The sequence below is a fragment of the Saccopteryx bilineata genome, chromosome 7 (genome assembly GCF_036850765.1).
Source record: "Saccopteryx bilineata isolate mSacBil1 chromosome 7, mSacBil1_pri_phased_curated, whole genome shotgun sequence".
Classification (NCBI taxonomy): domain Eukaryota; kingdom Metazoa; phylum Chordata; class Mammalia; order Chiroptera; family Emballonuridae; genus Saccopteryx; species Saccopteryx bilineata.
Genome location: NC_089496.1, coordinates 4,766,289 through 4,793,928, shown reverse-complemented (window position 1 = coordinate 4,793,928; position 27,640 = coordinate 4,766,289). Strand labels below are relative to the sequence as shown.

General features: G+C 33.8%; 1 protein-coding gene across 2 annotated transcripts in view; it reads right to left on the bottom strand.

Moving 5' to 3' along the window:
- SEMA3A (semaphorin 3A) overlaps positions 1–27,640 on the bottom strand; it is a 392,466-nt gene that overhangs the window by 236,766 nt on the left and 128,060 nt on the right. Inside the window, exons 1-2 of one of the 2 annotated variants that reach the window (XM_066239697.1) lie at positions 14,999–15,049; positions 14,366–14,559 (exon numbers count right to left, since the gene is read on the bottom strand). In XM_066239697.1, coding sequence (XP_066095794.1) covers positions 14,366–14,477 — 112 coding nt within the window. In that variant the 5' untranslated portion in view covers positions 14,478–14,559; positions 14,999–15,049. Of the gene's footprint in view, positions 1–14,365; positions 14,560–14,998; positions 15,050–27,640 lie in introns of those variants that run through there. The other variant, XM_066239698.1, reaches the window with a different exon arrangement.

Below are 27,640 nucleotides of genomic sequence, written 5' to 3'. Positions count from 1 at the left end.
AGACTGTGCTCAAGCAGGATGAGCCCGTGCTCAAGCCAGCAATGACAGGGTTTTGAACCTAGGTCCTCAGCTTCTCAGGCCAATGCTCTATCCACTGTGTTACCACATGGTCTGGTGACACAACTCATGTTTTCAAACATTCGCACTATTACATGTCTTTGAAAGAACACACAAAAAATACAATTGTGATGTTCTTTGTATTATAATTATTAATGTAATACACAAATAACAGCTAGAGAACACATGCATGCCAACCCACCCCAAATGAACAAAGTACAGAAATATAGAATCATGCAGTGATTAATCTGTTTCAAGTAATTAATAGTCAATGAATATCTTAGATGTACTAAGCACCAATTGGGCACCTTATATATCTACTGTCATTGTAATAGCTACTATAAGACAGCTATTCTTCTACATTAGAGAAGAGCATCTTGAGGCTAATAAAGTTAATAATATGCCCAAATCCTTAAACCTAGAAAATTCCAGAATCAATTCAATGCTTTCTTCACCATGCTAAGATTCTTTTATCCCCATGAATTTTTTGTTCCAGTAGCTACATTGGAAAAAGTCATTAACTTTCATTAGGCCAACAAGCAACAAGTACTATAAACATAACATGACTTAATATTCAATAGCATTAATGATGATAAGGTATATTATTATCATATTTATTTTTAATTGAATATATGCTATCATTTTGCTCATTCCAAGAATATGCAATTTTATTCTTTTAGAAATATGAAGAGGCAGTACATCTGGTGGTTTAGGTGGGGCATACCTGAGACATTTAGCCATCATCTCTTTCTATTAAGAAAAGTAAATTATTTGAAAAAAGATAGTGAAATATGTACAATGAAGACTTCATTTGGGATAATGTGGTGCACAGTGTGTGTCACGTGTGGTACAGCTTAATATTATAGACTGGAAGTTTATTCTATGGTTATAGAATTATTAATTTTACTTCCTTATATGGCATCTACTTAAAATAGGCTAAATATATTCTTTTGAAATTAGTGTGCTGATGTTTACATAGTTGTAAGCAGAAACTCTGTCATAAAGGAGGCAGTTTTTTCTAGTTGGACAGCTCAAGAGCAAAACCAATCAAATAAGCATCATTCACATTTCTGATGAAACAACATTGGGTAAAACAGACATTGGCTCTGCCTTGCTCAGTGGTTTTATGCATATAAGATGAAAGCTCTTTCTAGTCACTTGGTCTCATTTGCTAGAAATATTTCTCAAGAAGCTGCCTGGACTAAGAAGTTAAAAGATAGGGAGAGGATGTCGACTCTGTTAGTGTACAGAGGGGCCTTTAAGTCTGTTCTGAATAAGCATTCGGGAAGCATTAGATGGCTGAGACTACCGAACGTGGGAGACACGCAGTGAAAGTAAGAGACTCCAGGGCTGCAGACCAGGGTATGTTAGTCTAACAGGGAAGTGGAGCTTTTGGAGTAGTTGTTTTGCTGGAGCACAGCTTCCAATTTTATCTAATTAGAATCAAATGCTAAGGAGTGACTCTTTGCACCCTAGCCCAAGGAGAAAAGATGTCCCTCAAAACAATGATGAATGCACATAATATTAGTGAGCTGAAAAACAAAACACACAAAAAAAACTCATCCTTGATATCTTGCTTTGCCCAAATAGAGTCACTGTAATGAAATAAAATGTGTTCACAATTGTACAGTTGCGATAACCTAAGAACATATGAAGGAAGCAGTATGTAAAATAGAATATTTTTAGGTACAGAACTGTATCCTAAATGACACTTGATTGTTGGATTTTAAAATTTTATACAAAAGCATAACTCATTGCAGTATTTTTTTTAAATATGACTTGCCCTTTTCTGGACAGATGAAAAGATATTGCTCTATGTAGATAAGTATAAGCTACATGCCCACATGTGAAGTGTTTGTACACCAGGAGAAAGGTCATTATGCGAGGCCTAATCTGAACTGCAGACTTTTGTTGCAGAATGTTGTTCAGCATCGCAGGTGATGACTCAGTAACCCTGAACTAAAAGGCCAACACCCAGGTTTCTGGATTCCTAAAGCATTGCTTGGCACATAACACTGATTTATAAACTTTAAAGTTTTATCATCTATTCAAATCTAAAGTTTGAACGCTATTACCTGTTTCAGACTTTCTTACATTTATCCATTTCTCAATTGTTTCTGCAGACTTAAATGTTTTTCATTCCCACAAAACATTTCACTGCTCTGTTTTACATATCTTTACATCAAACTAGGGTACGTGTGTTCTCATTTCTGTGCCTTAGCCCTCTCACCTGGAATAATAATCTGCAATCTCCTCACTTATTCCTTCAACCACTTCACTCAGAAAGTATTTAGTGGAACCCTATCATGTACAAGATTCTGTACTTGACTGAATATAAGACATGTAAAAGACAGTTGTGTTGTCAAAAAGTTGACAATCTAATACTTCTCTTCTTCTGAATGGTAAGGTTCTTCAGGAAAGTTGTGATAGTACTTTATATACCTCTCTGCCTCTTCAAAAGCCTTGCAAAATACTCAAGTCAATGTTTACCAGAGAGAATAGAATCAGTAAGAAAATGCGCCTGTGGAAGAACGCCAGCCAGGAAGGACATTAACAGGTGTGACGTGTGAGGGGGAGAAGAGATGACTGTGTGGCGGCACTGTTGGTGATGCAAGCTGAAGTCACTTTCCCATCACTATTAACAATTGTAGCACACTCTTAGTTGCAAAAATTTAGAGCCTATTGTTCTCAAATTCTTCAAATCCTTCCTACACATAATCTTACTTTTTCTATATGTTCAATGTGCTTCAACTCTAGCCTTTCTTTCTCATTTCTATTACCATGATCCTGATGCAGGTATTGATTTCCTCATACCTGAATAACTGCAGGGCCTCCAAATAGTTCCCTCTACACCTTAGACTCCTTTAAACCAATCTTATTTTTTGGTATTTTTCCGAGTGAGAAGCAGGTGTGTGGGGGGGCAGACAGACAGACTCCCACATTAGCCTGACAGGGATCCACCCAGCATGCTAACCACGGGGTGAAGCTCAGCCCATCTGGAGCATTGTTCTGCTGCAATCAAGCCATTCTAGCGCCTGAGGCAGAGGCCATGGAGCCATCCTCAGCACCCGGGCCAACTTTGCTCCAATGGAGCCTTGGCTGCAGGAGGGGAAGAGAGAGAAAGAAAGGAGAGGGTGAAGGGTGGAGAGGCAGATGGGTGCTTCTCCTGTCAGGGAATTGAACTCGGGACTTCTACATGGCTGAGCCAATTGGCCATGGCCTAGACCAGTCATTTTTATAAATTGAACTAAGAAGTTTAGACTTTAATCAGTAAGAATATAAAATTAGGAAAAGTGTAATTTGATTTAAATTTCAGAAAGAATTGTAGACAGTAATGAAGGGAAGAAAAGAGAATGATTATAATTCGTTGCAATCACAGCCTGTTGCAAAATAATGATAAATGCCTGATTTAACCTGGAGGAGAAGATAAGACAGATTTGAGAAATGGACTCAAGAAGTAGAATCCACAGGATACCTGGTTAGATATAAGGTAAGCCAGTGACAGAAGAGGCAAAGATGTTATTTATTTGCACAACTGGGAGAAAAGGACAACATTCCCTAACACTGGGATTAGAAGGAAAACCAAATCTGTAGAGAGGACAGTGAGTTCAATTTTCAACAAGTAGAGCTGGAGTTGCCTGTGAGAGATCCAAGTGTAGATATTCTGTGTCCTTTGACATGTGGAAGAGATACATGACAAAGTCCCCAGCTGGCTTAGCACTGGTCCCCAGACCTTGCAGCATCTGGGAAAGTACTTTTTCCGGGTATGGGCATGGCCAAATGGAGATGTGCTCCCTGAGTAATCAACACTAGCACAGACTTCCCCGTTCTGTGAGCCTTCTGCTATTTCCCCTTCCTAGTTGTCATTTGGGCAACATTTCTATATCTCAAGGGTCAAAGAGACTAATTTTTCCTAAATCCAATATATTTCATAGGTGGAAAGGTGAGACATTTGGATTAATTATTTGAACCACACTCTCCGTATCAGGCACGGTGTCTAGTGTAGTTTGTTAGGTGTATGTGTGGGTAAGAGGGCAATTTAGTGACATTTTAAAGTGGCAAGATTACCTAATTTAAAAAAATGTCATTTTGTTTGCTTTTCGGTAGATTGATGAGCTAAAAATGAAAGATTACTGATCTCTTCCAAGAAAGACCTAAGGGCTTTTAATTTTCGAGGCTGAGAAAATTTTTTATTATGCCGAGAGCAATATAAACAGGATTTTGTTTTCAAAACAAGAAACTTACATGAAATTTACTTAGATAAAACAAGATGAAAGAATTCAAGACTATATTTCTAGAGGAAAGGTGGGGGTGAGAGTACAGAGTGTGAGGGGAGGGTGGTTAGGATCAGTTAAATAAAAAAATTATATATTTCAAATCTGGAAAGACAGAAGGTTAACTTTGTATTGGGAGACTTGTGTCTGGCTCACACCCTGCACTCTGGAAGTGGAAGGACTTGAGAGGGAAAACATTGTGTGCATCGTTGCATTTCTGTGGAGGCAATGACACTGCATTATGGCTTGGAGCCAAGATGCTAAGAAAGCTCAATAGAATGGCTGCTGAAATGAGCATCTTGGCAACCTCCCAGAGCCTGAGAGAGCGGAGAACTCAGCTGGACAGCAGCACTGTACAGTGGGAGACGCTCAGCGAAGGTCAACCATTACAGGACAGGAGATCACAGACAGTCCTGGACCACTTAAGATCTGACATCAAGCAAAGAGAGAGATCCTCTCCTCAACACATTTTGATTCAATCCTGTGCTCTAGTTACTGGCATTTCACTTTCGGTATTTCCCAATTAAATGTAATATGATTTTGAAAAACAATGACTTAAATATACCTTTGTTGTAAGCACTATATACACACTGCACATAACACATTAATTTATATAGTTCTTTATTTAGTATATATAATTTTGCTAAACAAGAGATTACATTATTATGGCCAATTTCTAGAAGTGACTTGTTGCTGTTTGTGTTAAAAAATACAACAAACTTACAATTTTGTCTAATATATTATAAAGTATTTCAAGATTTTAGTAGCTTGTTTGTTCTGAAGCTAATTTATTTTTAAGTTAGCCAGAGAATCATCCTGAATGATAACAAAGTGCTAAGTGAATTAAAATATATGCAATATATAACTTTGCGTTTAAGGATTTGTGGTATATAACTAGAATACACAGTGAAACAGATATTTCAATATCTATTTCTCATCATTTAGATAAGTGGTCCCCAACCTTTTTTGGGCCACGGATCGGTTTAATGTAGAACATATTTTCATGGACCAGCCTTTAGGGTGGGATGGATAAAAGTATCACGTGACCAAGACAAGCGTCAAGAGTGAGTCTTAGATGGATGTAACAGAGAGAATCTGGTCATTTTTAAAAAATAAAACATCGTTCAGACTTAAATATAAATGAAACAGAAATAATGTAAGTTATTTATTCTTTCTCTGCAGACCGGTACCAAATGGCCCACGGACCAGTACCAGTCCACAGCTCGGGTGTTGGGGACCACTGATTTAGATGACATAGATGTCTTTATATTAAAATCAAACATGATTTTAAATAGCATTTGGTTTTTCACAACTTGTTGGTGGGTTGGTTAAAGAAATAATAGGGTAAAGCAAAGAAAAAGAGAAATAAATAGAAATTAGCTTGGCAGAGAAGAAAAGCCAATATATTTTATAACCTCTAGGAACTATAATCACAGTATTTTCTACACTGAATAACCAAACTCAGCTTTCTTTTCTTTTCTGCATTGGTTAGAAAGAAGCTGGCCAGTGTAGTTTATAGACGAATCCCAAAGGAGAGATGAATAAACCCAAATTACTACTGTGACCACTGTGGAAAATCCTGACAAGGATATACCCTTTTGATCTCATTTTTAGTCAAACCTAGACAGCACATATTAACTCCATAATGTTCCCAGTCTGATGTGCACACTTAATGTCCCCTTGGTAAAGAACAGATTTGTTTTTAGGTTTCATTTTAATATAGAAAAATTATGTAGTAATATTACCATGTAAGCTATGTAAAAATGTATTATTCTCTTAAAAAGAAACACAAATCACAAAAAAATAGTTTTTGATAGTGGAAATTACCACTTTTCTCTGTCTCTGAATTCTCACATTCTTCTTGCCTTTCAAAGTTCTCCTTTCTTGCACTTATTTTCAAAAGCCCTCTGAATTTTTTAAGAAGATGTGATACTGTTGTCATCAGACATCCTTCTACATTCACTTTATAATCCAATAATCTATACTGCTCACTAAAATTAGGGGATAATTTATCACTTCATATTAATTTTGAAAAGCTCCTAATTTTTGTGAGCAGTATATTTGTTCAAGAGGAAATTTACAACATGGTTATGTAGGTGTGTGTGGGGGTATTTGTCTTTCACATAGCCCACAAGTAAAATATTTGTTAATTATAATAACTGAATTTGTAAATAATTAAAATTTGCATAGCTGATAAAAACCTAGATTCATTTAAACTAATTTTATAAGATGATCACAACAGTTTATTTTCTTGAAACCTCAAATTAATTTAAAGTTAAAAATTAAAATTTATATTTAATATAAAGATTCACAACTACTTAAACTGTTTGAATCTGACCTCAGGTATAACCATCTTTGTTTTGGCTTTCCTCAGATATATTACTCAAGGATTGGAACTAGGCCTTATTTTTTCTAAAATACCCCTTAATAGCTATCATTTGTACAAAATGGCACTCTTGTCCTACTGTATTTTACTGTTGATATTTCTACTTTGTCACAAGACTGACATATATTTTTTATAAGAATCTAAAATTACTCATTGTCAATTAATTTATATTCTATGCATCAGTTATAGACCAATAAGTGCACTTGGGAAATTAGTCTATTATGTGCCCTTTCCCTCTTAATTATATGAGTTTAGGATCTTAAATACACAACTCATAATGTATTTTGAATATTTAAACTTCAGTAGATTCTTGGGGCTATTTTCTATCACATTTACTCTCCTGGTAGAGTGGGGGCTTGGAAGCGAGGGCTGGGGATGGACGTGGGTGGTGCTCACAGGTCATGGAGCACAAAGCCAAGTGAAGAAGAAGCTAAAATGAAAAGCAAAGGACAATGAGGAACTGCTGCTATCAATAAGTGGAATCAAGGAGAAGAGAAACCAAGATGTTTCTTCAATACTAAACCTGTGTAAACCGTCAGAGTGCAAAGCCAGGCTTCTCTCCAATGTGTGGACCAGGAAATCTAGTCAACTTAAATTTTTAAAGGATTGTACTTTCAACTTTGTTTGGTAGGACTGGTATGTTTTACACAAAGGTTCAGATACAATGAGACTGATGATGAGAAATTTTAGCCACACTATTTGGTCTTAGAATAGTCTCGCTTACTTTCTTTTCTGGATGTGTGTACTGAGACACAATATTAAGGAAAACCAAGGTATTAATCCAAAAGAATGTAACAATTCCTTAACCTGGTTCCTATAGTCTTCCAAGAGGTATGTCTTATTATATGTTCTCCATCTCCTACTTGCAGGCAAGCATAGATGAGCCAGAAACTTTCTGATTCAGTCCTGGAAGAGCTGTATTTAGAGGAGACATGGTGGATATACCATTACTATCATACCCTTTCTGTACTCCAGAATGCCTCCCTGATATCCTCGTAGCTTAGTGCATAGCATTGAGTTCATTTTCTCTACAACTTACTCATAATGAATAGCGTATTATGAATTTACATTCTTTTAACACTCACTTATAATCAGGTAGAGTATCTGTTTAAAAAACAGGTGTGTCAAATGAACCACCAACTCATTCAACAATGAGTGACTTTGTCTAGCCATTGAAAATATGATGATGAACAATAATGCAGCCTTAAAAACCTTACAATCTGGCACAAAAAAGATGACCCACATAAGTAGTTTTACAGACTAACGAAGTTACTGGATGTAATCAATAGAACTAAACTTCATTTAGTTTGCAGATGGAGATTCAAGAGGGTGCTGTTATATTTTTTCTCCAGACATGTTTATGATTGCAGCAGCAAACTAAGTTACTGTAAAGTTTGGTCAATATCAGTTCCCACACCAGGTCTCTCCAAGCAAAGGAAACCTAGAAATGCAAGTTTAATGACTCATTCAGGAGCTGACAAGACTCCTTAAATTGGTAGTCCCTTTAAATTTTACCCAAAGACTGTAGAAAATACTAAGACCAATTCATTCTTCATATTAATCAACAGAATCTGATTTTAGCTTATCTTTTTATTTCCTAATTCAAGTATAAATTATATATTTTTTTATCCTGACTTTAATAAAGTCCAGCTTTGCTACTGTTTAGAAATAGTGTACAAATTTTTTATTTTTACTGATGTTTATGTCTTGGCTATAGCAGGACATTTGTGTCAGACCAAATTTATTGATTCATCCATATGTTTAATTATAAAAATAATTAAAAACAACCTACCAACAAAAAGGTGTTATTCTTTTAAAAATACATCACATATAATTTTCTGAACTTTATTTTATCTTCTCAGTTAAAACGATGTATTACATCTCCATTAAAACGATGGCAATCACATACCACAGCACGCTGCCTAATTACTGTTAAATATACTTAATGATTTGGGATGCAGAAAGAAGTTACATATGTGAATATATATGAAATATTTTATATATATTTCATACACATAAAACTGTTCTCTAGCATTCTGCTTCTTTAGAACTACTTTTTACCTATTATTTTGTTCTCTATTTTATAGATTAATTCCACATGTAACATATAATTTAAGTAAAAAGATTTATTTATTTATTTTTTACTTACAACCATTTATTTTTCAGGGTCAAACTGTACCAATAAAGGTATGCAAAGAGCATATCAAAACCTTTAGCAAGTTTTATTTTAACTAATGTTCTTGTTCTGTGCATATTACATCTCCTGACTTACACCAGTTTTTCCAAGCTTGGCCTCCTCCAAACATGACTCTGGTTGTTTATCCTAGCAGCCTGCCCATTTCTAAATGAAAGAGCTGTCACAAATCGCTAGCGCCACCTATTAGTGGAAGCATAGTACTGCAAATCATGATAATGCCTTTAAATAGCACCTAAGAAGTTATGATGGGTAAAATCCCAAGACAAACACTTGTTCTAATTCATGTTTGCAGCGGCTGGGCTTTTAAAAATAAGTTTTCACGACATGTACTAAACTTAGATACTGTCATGAGTTTTGGATATTTTACCTACAACTTAACATTAAGGAATCATCTATCTTAGATTTTTCAGTAATGTTTTGATAAGTGCAATGTTTCAAGCAATTAATGTGTAACTCTTCATGATATATCATGATTTTGTAACTGAACGTTGTTGATAAAAATCAATCCAAATGTGTATTGGTCCTGGTCTCTCTAGAAGGTTTTTAGAAAATTTTAACTATAAATACTATTTAAAATAGTTACGATTCTAGATTTCAAAATTACGCAAAAGGTGTAAAGGTGTGATGTTCTGACCTGTAGAACTATGATATGTAGCCATGCCTCCGAAGTTTAATGAGAAAATCGGGATAAGAACTTTACCACATAATTTTTTATAGTTCACTTAAAGTTCCTGATAACTTTATAAGTTTAGAGCACACAACTAAAATATAATTATTTTTTCGTATTAAACATAAACAGATAATGCTCTTCAAATGACAGTCAAATTTTAATTTTATTACTATGCAATCATATTGGTTAATTATAATTAAATTTATTTCTGAAAGATTCTCCAATTACATTTATTTGTAAACATAGTATTTAAATATATATAATTGACCTAAAATACAAAATATTTGTTAGTTATGTTGTTTATATGTGATAATTAAGATAAGAAAACAAAGAGAAATTAGTGACCACAGATCTATACATCTATTTAGTTATGTAAACATCCAGGTATTTTACTTTGCTGACAGAAGTGGAGTTTTGGAAATAATTTATGTAAAAAGAAGTAACAATATTAAAAAGTTAGAATTAGAAAAATGATCTCTTCCATTCTGAGATTTCCTTAGCTAGTAATGACTGAATATCATATCAAAACTGGGTGGATTAGAGACTTACATGGGATGGTTTTGTGGTCTGTTATTTTCTTACTTGCTAAAGTCTACACTGTAGAAATTATTATTGCAAAGGCCAATATGGTTGGCAGCTTTCAACAGAGGAGCCACAACTGGGACTTACACTTGTCCTCATTTGAGCTGACCAGCACTGTATCATAAGATGTGTTATTAAGCATTTTGTTTTATTTCATTTTTTAGTATTTTGCCAGGATCTAGTACTTGCTGAGTAAATGAATAGATGTTATAGCTTTCAGTGTGCTTAAACTGAAGATTTCAGAACCAATATAATTTTTAAAGTTAATAGAATTTGGGAAGAAAAGGCCGTGTTATATAAGAATCAGCAAGTCAGAGACTTGAGGCCAAATATGCAGTGATTTTTGGACTAAAGTTATGGCAAAAACTTTATAATTTCTTTGCTCTTAGTGTATATTGTACACATATATGTATACATTATAAATATGCATCCCATTTTAACTGTGAAGAGATTTTTAGTATAAGTCTAATTTCATTCTACACCATCATGATAAATACAAGATATCCATGAAAACTTTCTATGTGACTCAAAAGATCATATATATAATTTTAAATGTAGATTTTATTTTAAATCAATAACAATTTTATTTGTAATATTTTTATTGATTCATAACCTATAGATTGCCAGGATTACTTTTCTTAACTATAAAATATTAAAATAAAAATTTGTTTATATACTCACATATTCATATTTTCATATATAAAGATATGTATATATGTGTGAATGTGTGTTTGTGTTTTGGTAGAAGTAAAAGAAAACTGAAAAGTCAACCTGTGTAATAAATAATAAAATAAATCATTATTTATATTAAATTGCAAAGTGATCATAATATATTGCACAATGGCAAATAAAAAAGCTTCTGTCAATTTTACTTCATAATTTCTAATTTAATATTATCTTTTAGTATCAGAAAGAGATGTATTACAATTTTGATTTAACTGATCATCTTATTCTTAAAAGAAGGAAACTACTTGACTCTGGGAAACACAGCTTTACAAAGTATGAAAAGAAAGCCTTTAGTATTTAAGTACCATTTACTAAGTCCCCCTACAAAGGGAAAGTTGCAGGCACTGAGTTAACCTTGGATCCCCACGGTCAACATGACATTCAGACTCACATGTGTCTGATTTCTACTAAAAGTGAAGCACACAATGTCCTGGAAAAGCTCACTACACTGAGTGATGGAACATTTGTCATTTGTTTAAAACCTCAAACCTAATTTATTTCCTTGTGATTTCCACAGCTTTTTCTGAAGTCTTCATTGTACCACACATTCCAAAGGGAAGATTAGAAGATATTCTGATATTTCATGAGAAAAGTGAAACTTGTAGTTTGGTAGGGGAAATAAATTGTTATGCACCATTTCAAAAAAGAAGCATTTTCACATTTAGCTATATTACATAAATTTAAGGAAGGCCAAAGTATCTCTGAGTGAATGTGTCTTGAGGATGATTTGTAAGTGATAGCTTAGATTTACAGAGTTCTCACATTTGCTTCCCCCACAAGGATTCTAAATCAGATTGGTTCAGAGGAAAAGCCAGCATACCCCATTTTTCTAATATTATCACTTCTCCAGATGGTTCTCAAACATCTATTGAATTCCTTTTTCCTAGAAAGTAAAGTGCCTTATTAATATCTATGTATGCTCACTACAAAAGCTGCTTTCTTGCTCTTCTTTTTCTTCCTCAAATTTCTAAAAGAGATTTAACACATCAAATCTCTTTTATCTTCTATCACAAAGTAAGCACAGTGATTGTCTGAAACTTTGTCTTGGCAACCTGAGCAGTGAGAGAGTTAATGGTGGATCTTTGACAACAGTGACCATGGGAAATTAGAGTTAGCAGGAATTTAACCCTTCATGAATCATGCTGGAGTATTTTTAAAGGCAGTGGGTGTTTTAACTGTGGTTGACATCTAATTAAGGAAGAAAAAGAAGCAGCTAAAAAAAATATCTATTTTAGTTTAGAAAAAAAATATTGACAATTGGCTACCAGGCCTCTGCTTTGGTGAAACAAGTGAGCATGCAGAGACAGAAAGGTAATGACAGACCAGTTAAGTGACAAGAAATATTGCTTGGGCCATTCCTTTTATTCTTTTTGCTGTTGTCCATTTCACAGTTTATTTTACCCAATTGTCAAGCTCTAGGTTCATCAATAGAATTGATATGTAGCTGTCAGGCAGTTTTTGGAATAAAGGAAAGCAAAAGTAATTCTAATAGATGCCATCACTAATAAGAGCTTATAAAGACAGTGTCAAATACAAACACCTTGTTAATATATACAGCTTACTTTTTCAGACAATTTTAAAGCATATGTATATAACAAAGGGCTAGTCTAATTAAGGATTATCTTTTTCACATGCACAAAGTACTGGTGCCTCCATAATGGAAAGCAATCTATTAACAGGGAAATAAAATTATTGCAAAAAAGTATAATTCTCAATTTCATTATACTTTACAATTTATTTAGCACTTAGAGAAGTATCTGAAGTTGTAATAGATCTTTAAAATGTACTTTATATTTCAAACTTATCTTAAAATAATAGCCTATAGTCATTCACATCTTCAAGAAGTAAAGTTGTATGCAAAACTTACTTATAAGAATTATAAACTTGCATAAAGTAGACCATCAACCTGAGAATTATCTGATGATATGTTCTCAAAGAGTGAAAATAAAGAGCAAACACTGATGAAAACACAAATGCCATAATATCATACACTACACATAATTTAAAGACAGTTACTAGAGTCATAATAGAGATTTAATTAAATATTTAATGAAGCCTGTTTTTTAAATTATCTTAGATGAATACAATTGCAATTCTTTTGCTCTTGTTTAAAATTCATTTTCATTATCAAGAAAATATTACCCAAAAATAAAAGTATTTTCCAAATCAGTATATTTTATCTAACAAGTATTAAGTCCAAATGAACACATTTAATAGGTGTCTAATTTTCTAATCCAAAGTGTGAAAATTACATCTCTTTTTCCTATTTGTGGTCCTAATTTACACTAGAGCATTCAGAGAGATCATCTCCTTCATGTGAAAATTAAAGAATCTGTTTTCTTGCAGAAGAGCAACATACAGTATACACACATCTCAGATTCAGTAAATTTGTTTCACATTATAGGCTTGAAACAGAATATAATTGAAGCTTCCCATTGCCCCACCCCCAATTCTAGAAATCTGAAACTCATAAGAAAGCAACACCTTAGGGAGTAACACTACTTGCATTAAAATAGTTTAATCTTAAACTCCACTTTAATAACATTTCAGTTGTATGAATATATCTCTCATTAAAATTATATGCATTATTTTGGAATCAAAGTAACATTATTTTATACATCTACCTTTAAAAATGTATCTAAACAAACATGGAACATTTATTTTCTCTAAAACCTTCATTAAAAGACAAGCATACATTTTAACTATAACCAATAAAGTACTAACAACTATGTGATAAAGCTTTCTTTTTAATCTATAATTTTTTATAAAAGAAGTTCACACAACTACTTCTACAACTAGGAAGTAGCGTGTCTTCACTTCACACTGCAGTACATATGGAATTAAATAACACTGTATTTCAAAGGTTTTAGCTTTACACCAATTAGCCAAATACAGTCTTTTGTACAATCATAACGCACTGTGAAAAAACTAGTCTGTTCTCTCCAGTTTATATTCTCTTGGCAAACCATGATCTATCTACTGCTTATGTTAAGCATCTGATTGTCAGATTCGAACAAACTGAATATTCATGATGATGATTAACCATTTAGTGTCTAAAACTAAGAAAATACAATTTATCATAACAATTATTATAGGTGAGCCACGAACATCTACAAAGAGATCATTTTTGTAATAGTAGTTTTAAAAAATATTGTAAAAGAAGTAGGATCAGAAAAATTAACGGAACATAGGATCACATTTACAGATCAGCATTTTCCAGGCATTCAGCTCCTCTCTGCAAATGTGATTAAATGTTCTTTGTTTGCATTTAAATTGTCATATCAAACAGAAGACATGCTTTTGTAAAAAAGTGCTTAAATCATCTCAGAAAGACACACACAGTCACATAGGTCCCCCAGGTTAAACTAAAGGTTTTATGATTTGGGTAGGGAGGGAGTTCAAGGGATGAAAAGAGAGGGTATTGGGGACATCACAAAACTAGCCAAATAAAAGAAAAAAAAATAAAGATTTACCTTTGTAGGATAATTTCAGCCTTGGCACATTGTTCTTCCCGTTTTGATAGTTCGCTCTTGCTGTAAGTAACACTCCCCAGAAAAGGCAGACTGTCTTCGTGAAGCAGCCCATGCTGCAGACGCGGGAGGTCCCTAGGCTGCTTCAGTCTTCCCTCCTGTATTGTGTGGCCAGAGAAGTTCCAACAATCTGAAAACTGGAGGTAACAGGTGATTTAGGTCAGTTTCATTCATAAATGCAGACAATCAAGACTTCTCCGCAACACGAACACCTCTTCTGTAACAGCCACCGAAACACAGAAACTTCAAAACCTCCAAAAAAGAAAAAGAAAAACAAAATCGAGCTAGGCACCGGATAATGAAGGACAACTGTTGTGTGGAAAGGAAAAAAAAAAAACCAAAAAACTAAGAGGAGCTGAGGCAGTGGTGCTTAAGAAGCAGTTCCTTTTATCTGGGCTCTTCTGATTGCCGGTGGCAGACTCTAATCCTGCTCCCTGCTTCATTCGGCTCCGGGGAAGCAGAATGAAAGGGAAACAGAGAAAGAGAGAGAGGAACCGTGAGCAGCGCGGACTTTTCCTGTACACATGTAGGGAGAGATGACACAAGATCCCACAGACAGGTTTTCCCAACACTCACTAGACTGGCTGACAATGGGAGAACAGGCGAGCTCAACCCACTCCCCTTCCCTCCTGTCACACAACACATGCAAAAAACATCTCGTGGCGATTAGAGCTGGGAGCAGAACCCTCCAGCGTGCCTGTGAAAGGCATGGAGCTATAAATTTACTTCCCAAGGCAAGCGTTGTTTTATAGCCATTTTTAGGTGCAATTTTGATTTAAAAAATCTGAATTCTGCTACCTACGTAATTTATAACTCATGCTCATTATATATTTCTGCTCCACTTGTGCATTATATGTATATGTATAGGTAAATATATGCATATGTATATATGTGTATCTGCATATCCTTTCATTAATATAACTTTAATCACTGAAGGTTTTAAAGCCTTGTTAGAAATCCTTCCCTCCTCCCTACAGGTCCACTTGGCTCCACCACCCCCTTCTCCGCCCCACTGAAATTTCAGCAGAGAAATTCCTAGTAAAGCCCATTTCAACAATAAGTTCAAGACAAATACAGGTCCACTGAGAATTATAAATAACAACAGGGTATTCTCAAAAGGATACTCAGAATTTAAAAACATCTATGGTTTTCCAGCTTCTGGAGTGCTCTGGCTAATGTTTTTAATGCATCAGATCTCATTAATTAAAGCCACTTCCAGAGTTTTGGCTTAAAGGGCAGAGGAAGATGACAAAGTTCACAGAAGTCTCTGCTGAGTAGCAAGGACCAATATAAAGGGGTATCTCTGTCTTCCTGAGCTGATAAGGGTTACTATGTTTTCTGTATTCAGGCAGTCATATAATTGCATTAGCTCTTTCCTAGGTGTTTAAACTTCCTCTTCTTTTAATTTTTCCTAAAGCTGATATTCTTGTAGGATTTTGTGTGTGTGTGTGTGGGGGGGGGGTGAGGCATATAAAAGTTAAGAGGACAGAACTTTCACTTCTTTACTTCCCAATTTTTTCTGCCCTGTACTCTCTCTGGCCCCTACTCCAACTCTTCTTCAATAATACAAATATTTCTCAGCTGAAAGAAAAGGGTGAATTTCACAATTGAAAACAAAAACACTCATTGAAAGTGGTTTAGTAGTCTTATAAAAAATGATCTGAGCATTGTCACTGCAGCTTTCATTAGACCCATAAAGAGCATCCCCTCAACTCTCTCTCTCTCTCTCTCTCTCTCTCTCTCTCTGTGTGTGTGTGTTTGTGTGTGTGTGTAGGTGGAGAAGGAGTAGGATGGACAGAATGAACAGGATTTAAGGTAGGAGGGAAACCGGATAACGGGCAGAGGAACTGTCTCTACTTCACTAGATTGATTCATCAAACAGACCGAATTGTACTTGTCGGTTACCACAAGCCTATTGATCAGTCAGTATTGTTAAGAAAATAAAATCCAAAAATAATGTTGATTTTACTGATTCCCACACTTGTTACCCTGAGCACTTTTCATGCTCTAGGCAATGGATTAAGGCTACAAATGACAAGAGGCTTGTCTGTCTTCCATGGATTATTATCTATAGACATTCATTCTGCAAAGGAATTTATGCCCCTCTGGGATTACTTAGAAGACTGCACTAATGAATTATCCTATTGAAATATCACAAATAATCAGTTTGAATGCTTTCAATAGTTGTAGCATTTTCATTAATACATATTTTAAATGTCTTAAAATATTTATTTTTCTCTAGCTCTTATTACCTAGAGTAAAAGGGCAAGTTTATATTTGTCAAAACTAAACAGGATAAACAAATTTAGAAATGTATCTATTTCACTAGCATAATGACTAATCCTGAAACATTTTTATGTGTTCCAGGAAAATAAAAGATTATAGGTAAAATTTAGTTAAAAGACGTTCAAAATTGACTGCACAAGGAACAAAGGCATTCTATCTGGATTTTGAACCACAAAATCAGGACAGAATTACTTCATTTTGTAAAATAAATAATTTAAATTAATGTTGAAGTTTATAATTTGATAACATAGACACCCCCGTGTTTAGATACACACATGTAATTAAAAAACTAAAAAACAAAATAAAACCTTGTTATATTTATTTGTATTTGATATATTATTAACTTTCTGTTTTTTAGATGTTTGAAAGTTTAATAAATTCACATTTATATTTACTTATCTGTATAATTTTAGAAAACGTAAAAGTTATAAACTCTTTAGGTAAGCATCAAGTACTACCATATAGATGTTTTAACCATGATTAAAAAAAAAAAAGGAAAAAGAAAGTACATAACTATAAAATACTTAATAGTATTAAGAATCTCATATGATCACCTCTTTCAGTCTTTGACTTTGGTCAGAGTTAAATAAGGTCATTTTCAACTTTTCTTTTATATCACCAAAGACGTGAGGGATAATCAAGGTTTAAGCTGTTTCTCAACAGAGAGGGATGGACCCGAATGGGTGTTTATCAGAACTTATGGAATCTGGCTGCAGAAATGACATGTAGATTTGGGTTCACCCCCTCCCCACCCGACCCCTTCTCTCACTCAAGGAACATCATTCTTTGCTCGAAGAGTCTGTGGACTCAACCTTGACATGGTCAGGCCTGATGAATTTGTCATTTTAATCATTAATTTTACTGGATTTACTACTTTTTAAAAGTCAGAAAAAATTATATTGACCTTTTAATGTTGAATTTTATTTAAGTTAACAATGAAAATGTTATTTTGCTTCTTTCTCAAAGCAATCTCTCTACTTTCTATTACTTTTTAACCCACAGTCTATATCATGTGTTATAATTAAGTCTACTTGCAACTGAATTCCTAATATCTTCTTAAGTTTCAAATGATTAACTCCTACAACTGAGTCAAATTTGAGCAGGTGCTTAATATGATGATTACGTTGTTGTATACATTTCTGTCAAATGAATCAGTGGTTTTTAACCTCACCCCACTCCATATTGAAGTGGATTACAAAAACAGCCGTGGTTTGCTTGATTGTCTAGAGAAACAACACTTCCAGCCTCACAACAGGTTGGTTAACTCTTGCTTTTCATTAAAAAAAATTGTATAGTCATAGAAGATACATATTAAAGCTGTCTCTATTAGAAATGTATTTCTGACCTTTTGATTAATTGCACAAAACCAATGTGTATATACTATGTATTTAAAAGGCTTACTCTTAAATTTTGCTCTTTGTCATAAAACAAATTGGGATGACAATAAACATTGCAATTTAAAAGCAGAAATTGTTCACATTTGTGAGATAGTCTTCCAGATATTCCCCCCTTGTAATAGATACTCTGACTCTTTCTGTAAATAATAGGTGAAAACATTTGCTACATACATGTATAAAAGAATATAGGAAATGTATGTATATTTTAGATGTATTTAGAAGATTTACTGTATTAAATGCACTTAAAGTTATGGCATACTTTATTAAACACCCTTGTCTCTCCCTGCAACATCATTTCACCACTGTTTTATTGTGGTTAGATAGAGGAACACCCTCAAAAAACATGTGCCGATGAAGAAGATGACCTCCTTAAGATAAATAGCTGAGTTGAGACCTTCAAAATGAGTTACTTTACTATTTTTTCTAAGAAACATCACCAAAAAAAAAAAATTAAAGACAAAAATATAAAACCACAATGAGATATCACTTCACACTGGTCAAATGGCGCTCATCAAGAAAACAACACAGAATAAGTGCTGGCGAGGATGTGGAGAAAAGGGAACCCTCCTGCACTGCTGGTGGGAATGCAGACTGGTGCAGCCTCTGTGGAAAACAGTATGGAGATTCCTCAAAAAATTGAAAATCGAACTGCCTTTTGATCCAGCTATCCCACTTTTAGAAATATACCCCAAGAACACCATAGCACTGTTCCAGAAGGAGAAATGCACCCCATGTTTATGGCAGCATTGTTCACAACAGCGACGATCTGGAAACAGCCCAAGTGTCCGTCAGAGGACGAGTGGATTAAAAAACTTTGGTACATATATTCTATGGAATACTACTCAGCCATAAGAAATGATGACATCGGATCATTTATAATAACATGGATGGACCTTGATAACATTATACGGAGTGAAATAAGTAAACCAGAAAACACTAAGAACTATATGAACCCATACATAGATGAGACATAAAAATGAGACTCAGAGACATGGACAAGAATGTGATGGTAACGGGGGGGGGGGGGGGGAGAGGGTTGGGGGGGGAACGGGGTGAGGAAGGAGAGAGAGGGAGTGGAGGGAGGGGAGGGGCACAAAGAAAACCAGATAGAAGATGACGGAAGACAATTTGACTCTGGGTGAGGGGTATGCAGCATATTCAAATGTCAAAATAATCTGGAGATGTTTTCTCGGAACATATGAACCCTGATTTATCAATGTCACTGCATTAAAATTAATAAAAAAAAGATTTAAAAAAATCAGTGTTCTTTCCAAGATGTTGTTCAGTTGAGTTATGTAAAAACTTATATTAGCTTTATCTAACATCTGTTATTTCCTATTTTTTTTCTTCAAAGGAATGCTTCATTAGTGTATGAGAACGGCCAATGATCAACAGAATTAAAGCAAATGGCATAGTCGAACATTTGCCCTTGCTCTAACATCTCAAGTTGGAAATTCATTTTTAATGAGGGTTTTTCTGGTACAAGTTATTTGAACTTTCTTTTTTTTTCTAAAAAAGAATTGTTTGGGTGAAAATACTCTATAGAATATCAGAAGACATCCTATTAATTGGAAAAATGAAATGGTTGATGTTTTACTCATTCTAGCCAAAGATGATAGCTACTTAAGAACGACTGCAGTAGTCACTGGACACTGGGGGTGGCAGTTGAAAAGTAATATTGAAGAAATTAGTAAACTTTTCATAATCTGACTGTTGTGAATGCTTTTAGTATAAGCAACATATAAAAGTATGAGTTGAGAGGAAGACTTGGTAAAGGCACAGGGAATTCAGTCTCCGGGGAAGCATTCACTCAACCCTTTTCCTTGCCACTCCCACACCCTCCCCCTCCCCTCATGAATCCATGAATACAAATTTCTGTAAAATAAGCTTGTTCTTCTGGACTGAATTTGTAGCAGTTAGAAAAAAAAACAACCAGTTTTGTGTTTTCTCTTGTGACAGCAGTGTTCATGATATTACTTTAAGGTAAGTAGGTACTTAAAAGACTCCTAGTTTTTCAAGTGAATTGAAGTAATAAATGTTAAATCAATGCAGAAAGAGACCAGACTGACCAGTCACATTGTTTTTATCTGTAGGTTTTAAGAAGAACTTAAACATTTAAGGGTTTCAAAATTATAGGGGGAGCTCTTCAGTGGTAATGTGAGGTATATATTTCCCTTTCATCGAGAATTTGATTCGTGGGGCTAGTAGGTGAGTTTTATTAGGGTTACTAAGTTCAAATAGGTGATGGCAGAGGGTGACTAAACAAGAGAGGTATAAAATTTTGTTTATGTTTAGTATCCATGTTGTCAAAAGTGGCTAAAATCCAGCTATAAGAACATGATTTATCATTTCTTTTGATAAATATTTTTTTCTTGACTGCTTAAATCAATCATATGTTTCAGCATTTCAAAATGTTTTAAGCATGGAATTTTTTTATTTTCTTTTCCCATCTATTTAAAGAGCTAGTCACCATTTACAGCTTCTTTATTAGATCATCTGATAAGTGAATGCAGCATTCCTGAAAATTAACATATTGAAATAATAAGACATTGAAAATACGAAAATACCTGACTTTTTATTTAAGTGAGAGTGTCTCCACCTCAACTCAAATGGAACAAGAAAGTTTTCAAGTAAGACAAAAATCCCATTGTTCATACTGATCAGTACAGGATAGGCAGTGAGGAGGAAAAAATGAGGCATCCGTAGAATACAAATGAAATAAGCAAGTTGGCTGTTGAGTGTTTCAGGATATGAAGTTATTAGTTATTCACTTTTATTAAAAGCATATCACACACCTTCTAACTGAATAAAGAAATAAACAGATCTATACCAAGCAAAGTGAAAAAAATTAGGCAGCATTGTTTAAAGGCTTACTTTACATCTGACTCAGGCAAAGCTGATGCATATAGTTTGCCTTTGTTACTCACTGAAAAGAAGGTTGTCCTTCAGATGTAAGTTAAATAAAATCTCTCTTATCTAAAAGCAACCCTTTTCTTTAAAAAAAAGTGTTTTTGAAGAATTTGCAATTGATAATGATAGGGAATAAGAATGCTGAAATCTAGAATTAAAACTCTTTAAAAGAGTTTATTATAATGGCAAAACCAACCTTTTGGTGCATGGTGACTCCAAAACTATAGTGCGTTCTGCTTTTTAAGGGTACAATTTCTCCAAATTTCAGGTGTAAGGAAAAAGAGATTTAAATTATTTTCTTTCATATTCTGTATGGTCTCAAATGTTAAATATTATTTGGTCCAGTCTATGAACCCCCATTTTTCTTTTGTGGCATGGGAGTGGGTTAGAATTATATACAAGGTTTCATTTCACTGCATTGGTTACAGGAGCAGCTGTTACCTTATGGGAGTGATTAGGGAATGGCTTGTTTATTAGTTAACAATTTTTTTTTATTATTAACAAATGATTTATGAAGAGAATTCAAGTCTTCCCCATTATTCCTCGGGGAAAATCCATAGAACTAATCTCTTTGAAAATCAATCAACATAAATTCATTTTCTCCCTCCTGATTATTCATGGGGAAAAAAACAGCATCCAATACATCTAGCCTTGACTCTTCTTAAATTACAGATCCAAGTTGAAAATGGTTTGACTTGAGGACTTAAATGACAATGTGATTATTCCCTTGCTGTTTTTTTACATGACTTTATAACTTAAAACACTTTAAAGACCCCCAATCATCTAATAGGCAGAATTTTATAGAACACATTTTGAGACAGTAAAAATAATGTTCACAATATCCAATTGTAACCTCACAGTTTTTTACTCTACTATCTCAATTAAAGAACTTTAGCAATGAACTGCAACAACTGTAAGGCTGATTATACATAAGAAAAACATTTATTAATTTTTTGAACCTGCAGTTTTGAACAAAAATTTATTTTTTATTCTGTGTCTTTACAGGAATGCCATTTGATTTTTAAATAGAATCAGATAGTTGGATAGTGCTATTTGGACATATGAAACAATTAAAGAAGATTTCAGAAGCCGTGAAACCTACTGCAATTCTGTTAAGCAAAAAAACAAAGACTCTTAGAGAAATAAGAAAGCTAAATTTATGTGAATCAAGCTAAATGTGGTAATCTATTTCTTGAGCTGTCACCACAGATCTATAGGTGTATGTTACTGTATGTAACGTAACACAAATAATTTGGTCCCAGAGACGTAATTCTAAATATATTCTTTTTTACTTTCAAAACCAGTCACCTTTGAAAACATTTTACTTATATTTCTTGCATTGTTTCTTTAATGTTTACCCATTCAGTTAACAAAATTTTGAGAGGTGCCTAGGTGTCAAACATTATGGCTTGTAAAACAAATTACACGTTTTTTGAGAATAATGATGTATATTCCTGGTAACTAATGCCAATTTATCTTTTTTTTTAACTTCCTACCACAAATCATAATATTATAAAACTGTCTACAAAGCTTTCTGTATCTATTTTGGGCCTAGAGTACATTATTTATTTATTTTTTTAAAAATACATCTCTCCTAAAAAAAAAAAATAAGAAAATACATCTCTCCTGCTCTTTGCTTTTCATCAAAGCCTGTTTCTGCTTTCATTTATTCTAGTAATATATTCTCTATTATTATAGAAGATGCTAGATTGTCTACATATTTTGTTGGGTTACTCATGATTATAAACTATTGTATTCCACTAAAGTTAATTTGCCTATATTAAGATTTTGCTTAGGGATTCAGGATATAAAATTGCTTACTAGAAAGAAAAAGAAAAAACCTTGCATATTTTCCAGAATTTTTCTGAGCATTCTGGGAGCTCTTTTCCCTTATAATTCAGCTAAAGTAACCATATTATAGTCCATAAAATCAAATGTTTGTTTTGCCTTCAAAGCATGGAAAATTTCATTGTTTTCTTCTAATTATTATTTTTATCTAATTATATATTTCTTTTTAAATTAAAGACCTATCTTTAGATTTTCTATAGTCTTCTTTATTATTACAGTATGTTGCTATCATAGATGTTAATAAAAATAAGCATTACACAATGTTTCCAGAAAGCAACAAGTTCTCTTTTTTTTCATTAAAATAATTCAGAATAGTGGTTATAAAACTCCCAGAAAGAAATTCACAATTCACTAAATGGAAATAATGCATGTATTATATGAGACAGGACATTTGTATTTAAATCACAAGATTACCATTTGAAGCAATCTAATTGAAATGTTTGTTTCATGGTCTAGAAATAAAATTGGCTGTTGCCCTGCTTCCCAATGGCGCTGTCCTATTTGACATTGCCTAATACAGGGCATCTCGGGAGTGGGTCTTCCCAGGTGGAGTTTCCACTTCCAAACACCACGGGGTTGGACACTATAATCAAAGAGATTGGTCCAGCATCAGAATTGACTATGGGGAGCCATAGTCAATATCTATCATGTAGATATTGTTGGATAAAAATACAACATCAATTCAAAAATGCTCTTTTGGAGAAAGAAAATACAACCCCTTGAGAATACTATAGTATGCTGTAAGGTCAGGGGCCTCTGACACATCAGGGTTTTCCTAGAATCAAAGGCCCCCTGACCAGACTCAGTCCCCTCTGGTTTCCCATCTCCTTCTCTCTACTTATCTTTATAAACTGGCTTCTCCTTCAGCACCCTGCCATCTTGGCTGCTTTTTCTCCTCAGTGTACTTCCTCCCTGCTCTCACTCTGCAAAAAACATGGCCTCCTTCTTCCTCTCTTCTTAAAACTTCCTGGAGCTAAAATCCCTCCTCCAGCACAAATTAGCATAACAATGGCCCTTCCCAGGCAGGAAAGTAATTAGCCCTTTCTGGTGGGCAGTAGCCATTTTTAACAATAAAAGTGAGCAAAATCAAAGAACACAAATTTTACAAACTTATTTGCCCATCGTATGCATATAAAAGTTGGATGAAAATGAAAAAAGAATGCTCTAGGTTGCTGTTCATTTTATAGGTTGAAAAGTTGTCTTTTAAGTATGTCATGTTAAATTTTTATTCACCAGAGTTACATATCAAGTGAAGGAGGTTTAATCATGACAAATATCTAAATTAAATTATGAAGAGTAGAGAAGGCAGTAGCAAGCAGAGAAAACATGGCTTAGACAAAGGAACCTGAGGTTGCTTTCACTAATAGCCCTGTGACTGTAGTCAGCTTCCAATTAAAGGAGAACAGCATTTCACTTGTTAACAAATTGCTGGTCATTCAGTTGGCCAGATGTGGATTTGAAGTCTTCCACCTTTCACAGCTTGGACAGTATAGAAAGAAATGTATCTTTTATGGTAAATCAAGCTTTAAATTAGTAGAGGACCCATTACCAGCACCAAATTCTCAACATGCAAGACGTTTTTAATAATCTAAGTTGCAAGCTTCATGAGTTAGTATTCATGATTCAGAGCAAATTATTTTCCCAGATAAGTGTTATACTTAACTTTAGGAAGCAGAGAAGTTTAGGTCAACAGGTGAAACACCTGTACAACTATTATGGGAATATCTCCTGCTACTATTTATATTTTAATTCATTACATCTCATAGGTCAATAGCACTCTTTAGTATTTTAACTCTTCAACAAGTTTTGTTTCATGCTGCTTTCAGAACACTAGGGACTCTTGATTGGATGGTAAATAAGTTAATTTTCCATCCTAGTGGAATGTTTTACTCTAATAGTTTCAACAGGAACATTTCCCCTTTGCCTTTATTACCACTGTTAAAATACACTGGCTACACTATAATAATGATTAATATTACACAACTATCATTAAACAGGTTCTCAAATTTACAGATAGATACCCACAAAATGTCATTAAGATTCACAAAATGCATTGTGAATATCTTAATTCACAAAACGAGTCAATTTTTGTATTTACTTTCCATAATAAATGCCAGTTGTTAAAACATAACAAAGTATAAAAATATAATTGCCACAATCTGAATAGAATTACACTTTCTGTTTTTGCCTAAGTATCAGTCCATGACAAAATTTTCTAGGTTTATTGGCAATAAGTAATGGGATAGGTTACACCAATTTTTAAAGAAAGAATCATGTTTTATAAACATACAAAAATTTTAAAAAGTTCATTATGTTGTTCTACCTCAAAAATGCTGTGTTTTAAATATAGTTAGCAGCATTTTCAAATATGAATTGAATAAATGGTAAAGCCACTTAGTCTCCTACTACATGGAGTATGTCAGAAAGTGTTTCAAATGTCACTAATTATTTTATAGGAATAATCATGTTGTAGCTTTAAACAAACTTCAGCTTTAGTGTACTTTAGGACCAGAGTGCTAGGATGAAAATAAAGACCCCTCTGCTGAAATAGAGATGATTGAGTTACATTTAACAAGATGCAGGACGTGGCACTCCCGCTATCTAACAGTGGTGGGCTGTTTGCCACCCAGTGGCTAGATCAGATTTCTTTTGCCTCATACAATTTCATAAAAATTACATGATTGACACTAAAGCGTTCTTCCCATCCTGATTTATTTAACTGTTATATTTTCGCAATACATTTATGTTAAAAGCATTAGAAAAGAAAGAGAAATAAACCAGCAGTCTTACTTTGGTCATTTTGAGTTTAGTTTGTTCTGCAAACAAGATGGCCTTTACTCTAAATGTTTTCCCTAATTGTTATTTTTAAACTTTTTGTGTTTTCATTAAATGGACTTTGTGATATTTTCCATACTTCTTTCAACTAAAAAATGAGTGATTGGATAGTGTAAAAAAATGGGTAATATATCTTTTTCTATCTATATATTATAGTAAATATAATATAACAGTAAGAATTGCTTTCCTAGTTCATTCTCTGTAATTTAGTTTTTCCCTTCTTCATATTTAAATCCCTACAAATTTTTGCAAAATAATAACTGTAGTTACACCAACACTTATTTTGCATTATGAACTAAATCTTTACACATATGTATTGTGTTGGGGGCATGTTCTATGAATTCATTTTGTCAGTAAAATGCGCATATCATGAATATACTCATCTTTAGTACTGTTTTAATTACAGGATATCTTCAATGGTGAGTCTCACATGGACTGTTTCCTGTGAAGTTCCTAGTGCAACTCCTTTTACACAATGGGTCCTCAATAAATGCAAGGAATGACTTCCTGACTATTGTCATGGTTCCTGGGAGATGCAGGACAAGGTTGGCAGCAAGAGACAAAGCTGGCTGTCAAAACTCTTATATTGAGATGAACAGAAAAAAATACGAGTTGAAAGAAATCTGTAGGTTTTCAAAAGAACTCTGTTCATTCTGTCAAAACCCGATTCGAAGAATTTCACATATTCCTGAATCTATGTAGATTGGTTTGAAAAACAAATACTGAAATTCAAAACCCTGGTCAATAACCATTTGCTTACTTAAAAAAGAAAAAAGAAATTAATTGTGCTTTAAAAATGATGTTTAACTAAAGGAGTTATGATGTTCCAGTTTAGAATATATAGAAAAGTATTTTGTAGTAGGGTGATGAAATATACTTAAATAATAGAATTTCATTAGGTATGGATTTGACATAAATGAATTTCATTTGCCCAGTTCTTTGACCCATAAGCTAAATATCAGGTGTTACAACATTTAAGAGCTAAATCTTCTTCCTGTGTAAGTAGGTGTGGGAACAATGTGTCACCCTTTTCCTAGGAGGTTGGTGGGGCTATTGGCAGGGGAGGCACATTTCCCTCCAAATGCTAAGAACATGCTATGAGAGAAAAAGGCTCTCTATATAATGAGGAGCTTAAAACAGTAAGACAATGGGCAGTTTGAAGTCAAGTTAATTCCTTCTCTCCCAAGCTTATAAAGCATTAAGTTTTACGTAGTTTATAAATGCATACATATTATATATATATATATATGCATGCATCTGTGTGTATAAGTACATACACCATATATGTACCCATTAATTTAACAAACATTTATTGAACTTCTGTGTCTGGCATTGTGCTAAAATTGTAAGGATTCCAAGACAAGTGAACACATGCCTCACCATCAAGGATTTGCAATTGAGTTGGAGAGGAAATATAAGATGAAACTGAGAAGGAGTATATACCAACAAGCTTCTAGATGCCATGCAATTATAAACTTTAAAATGTAGACAAATATAATTACTCCATCTTTTTAAAGTATATAGTTAGGCTGAGGTAGTTTTCAATAATGTGTAATATTTTTCTTTTCTCTGGAAACCATACAAACTCATGTGTGATTTTTGGCATTTTATGTACAATTGAAACAGTTGACTTTGACTCACTTCTGTATTCTGAAAAATCACTCCCAGATTTCAGTTTTGGAAAAAGTGATAAAGTATATTTTCAGAAATAAGTTTCTTAGGATATAGAAAACTGCAGGTTTCTGATTACTGCATTGTAAATGGGTGTAAAGGTAAATACCTTCACTTGAGTCTCATACAAGAAATGGATACTATGTATATTTAATGCTCTTAAATGATGTTCAACATCTAAATAGCATGTTGTTCTACCTCTAATGGACTAGTGGCCTGCACATACCTTGATTCAATTATATATTTCAATATAATTATTTTGTTGTAACTA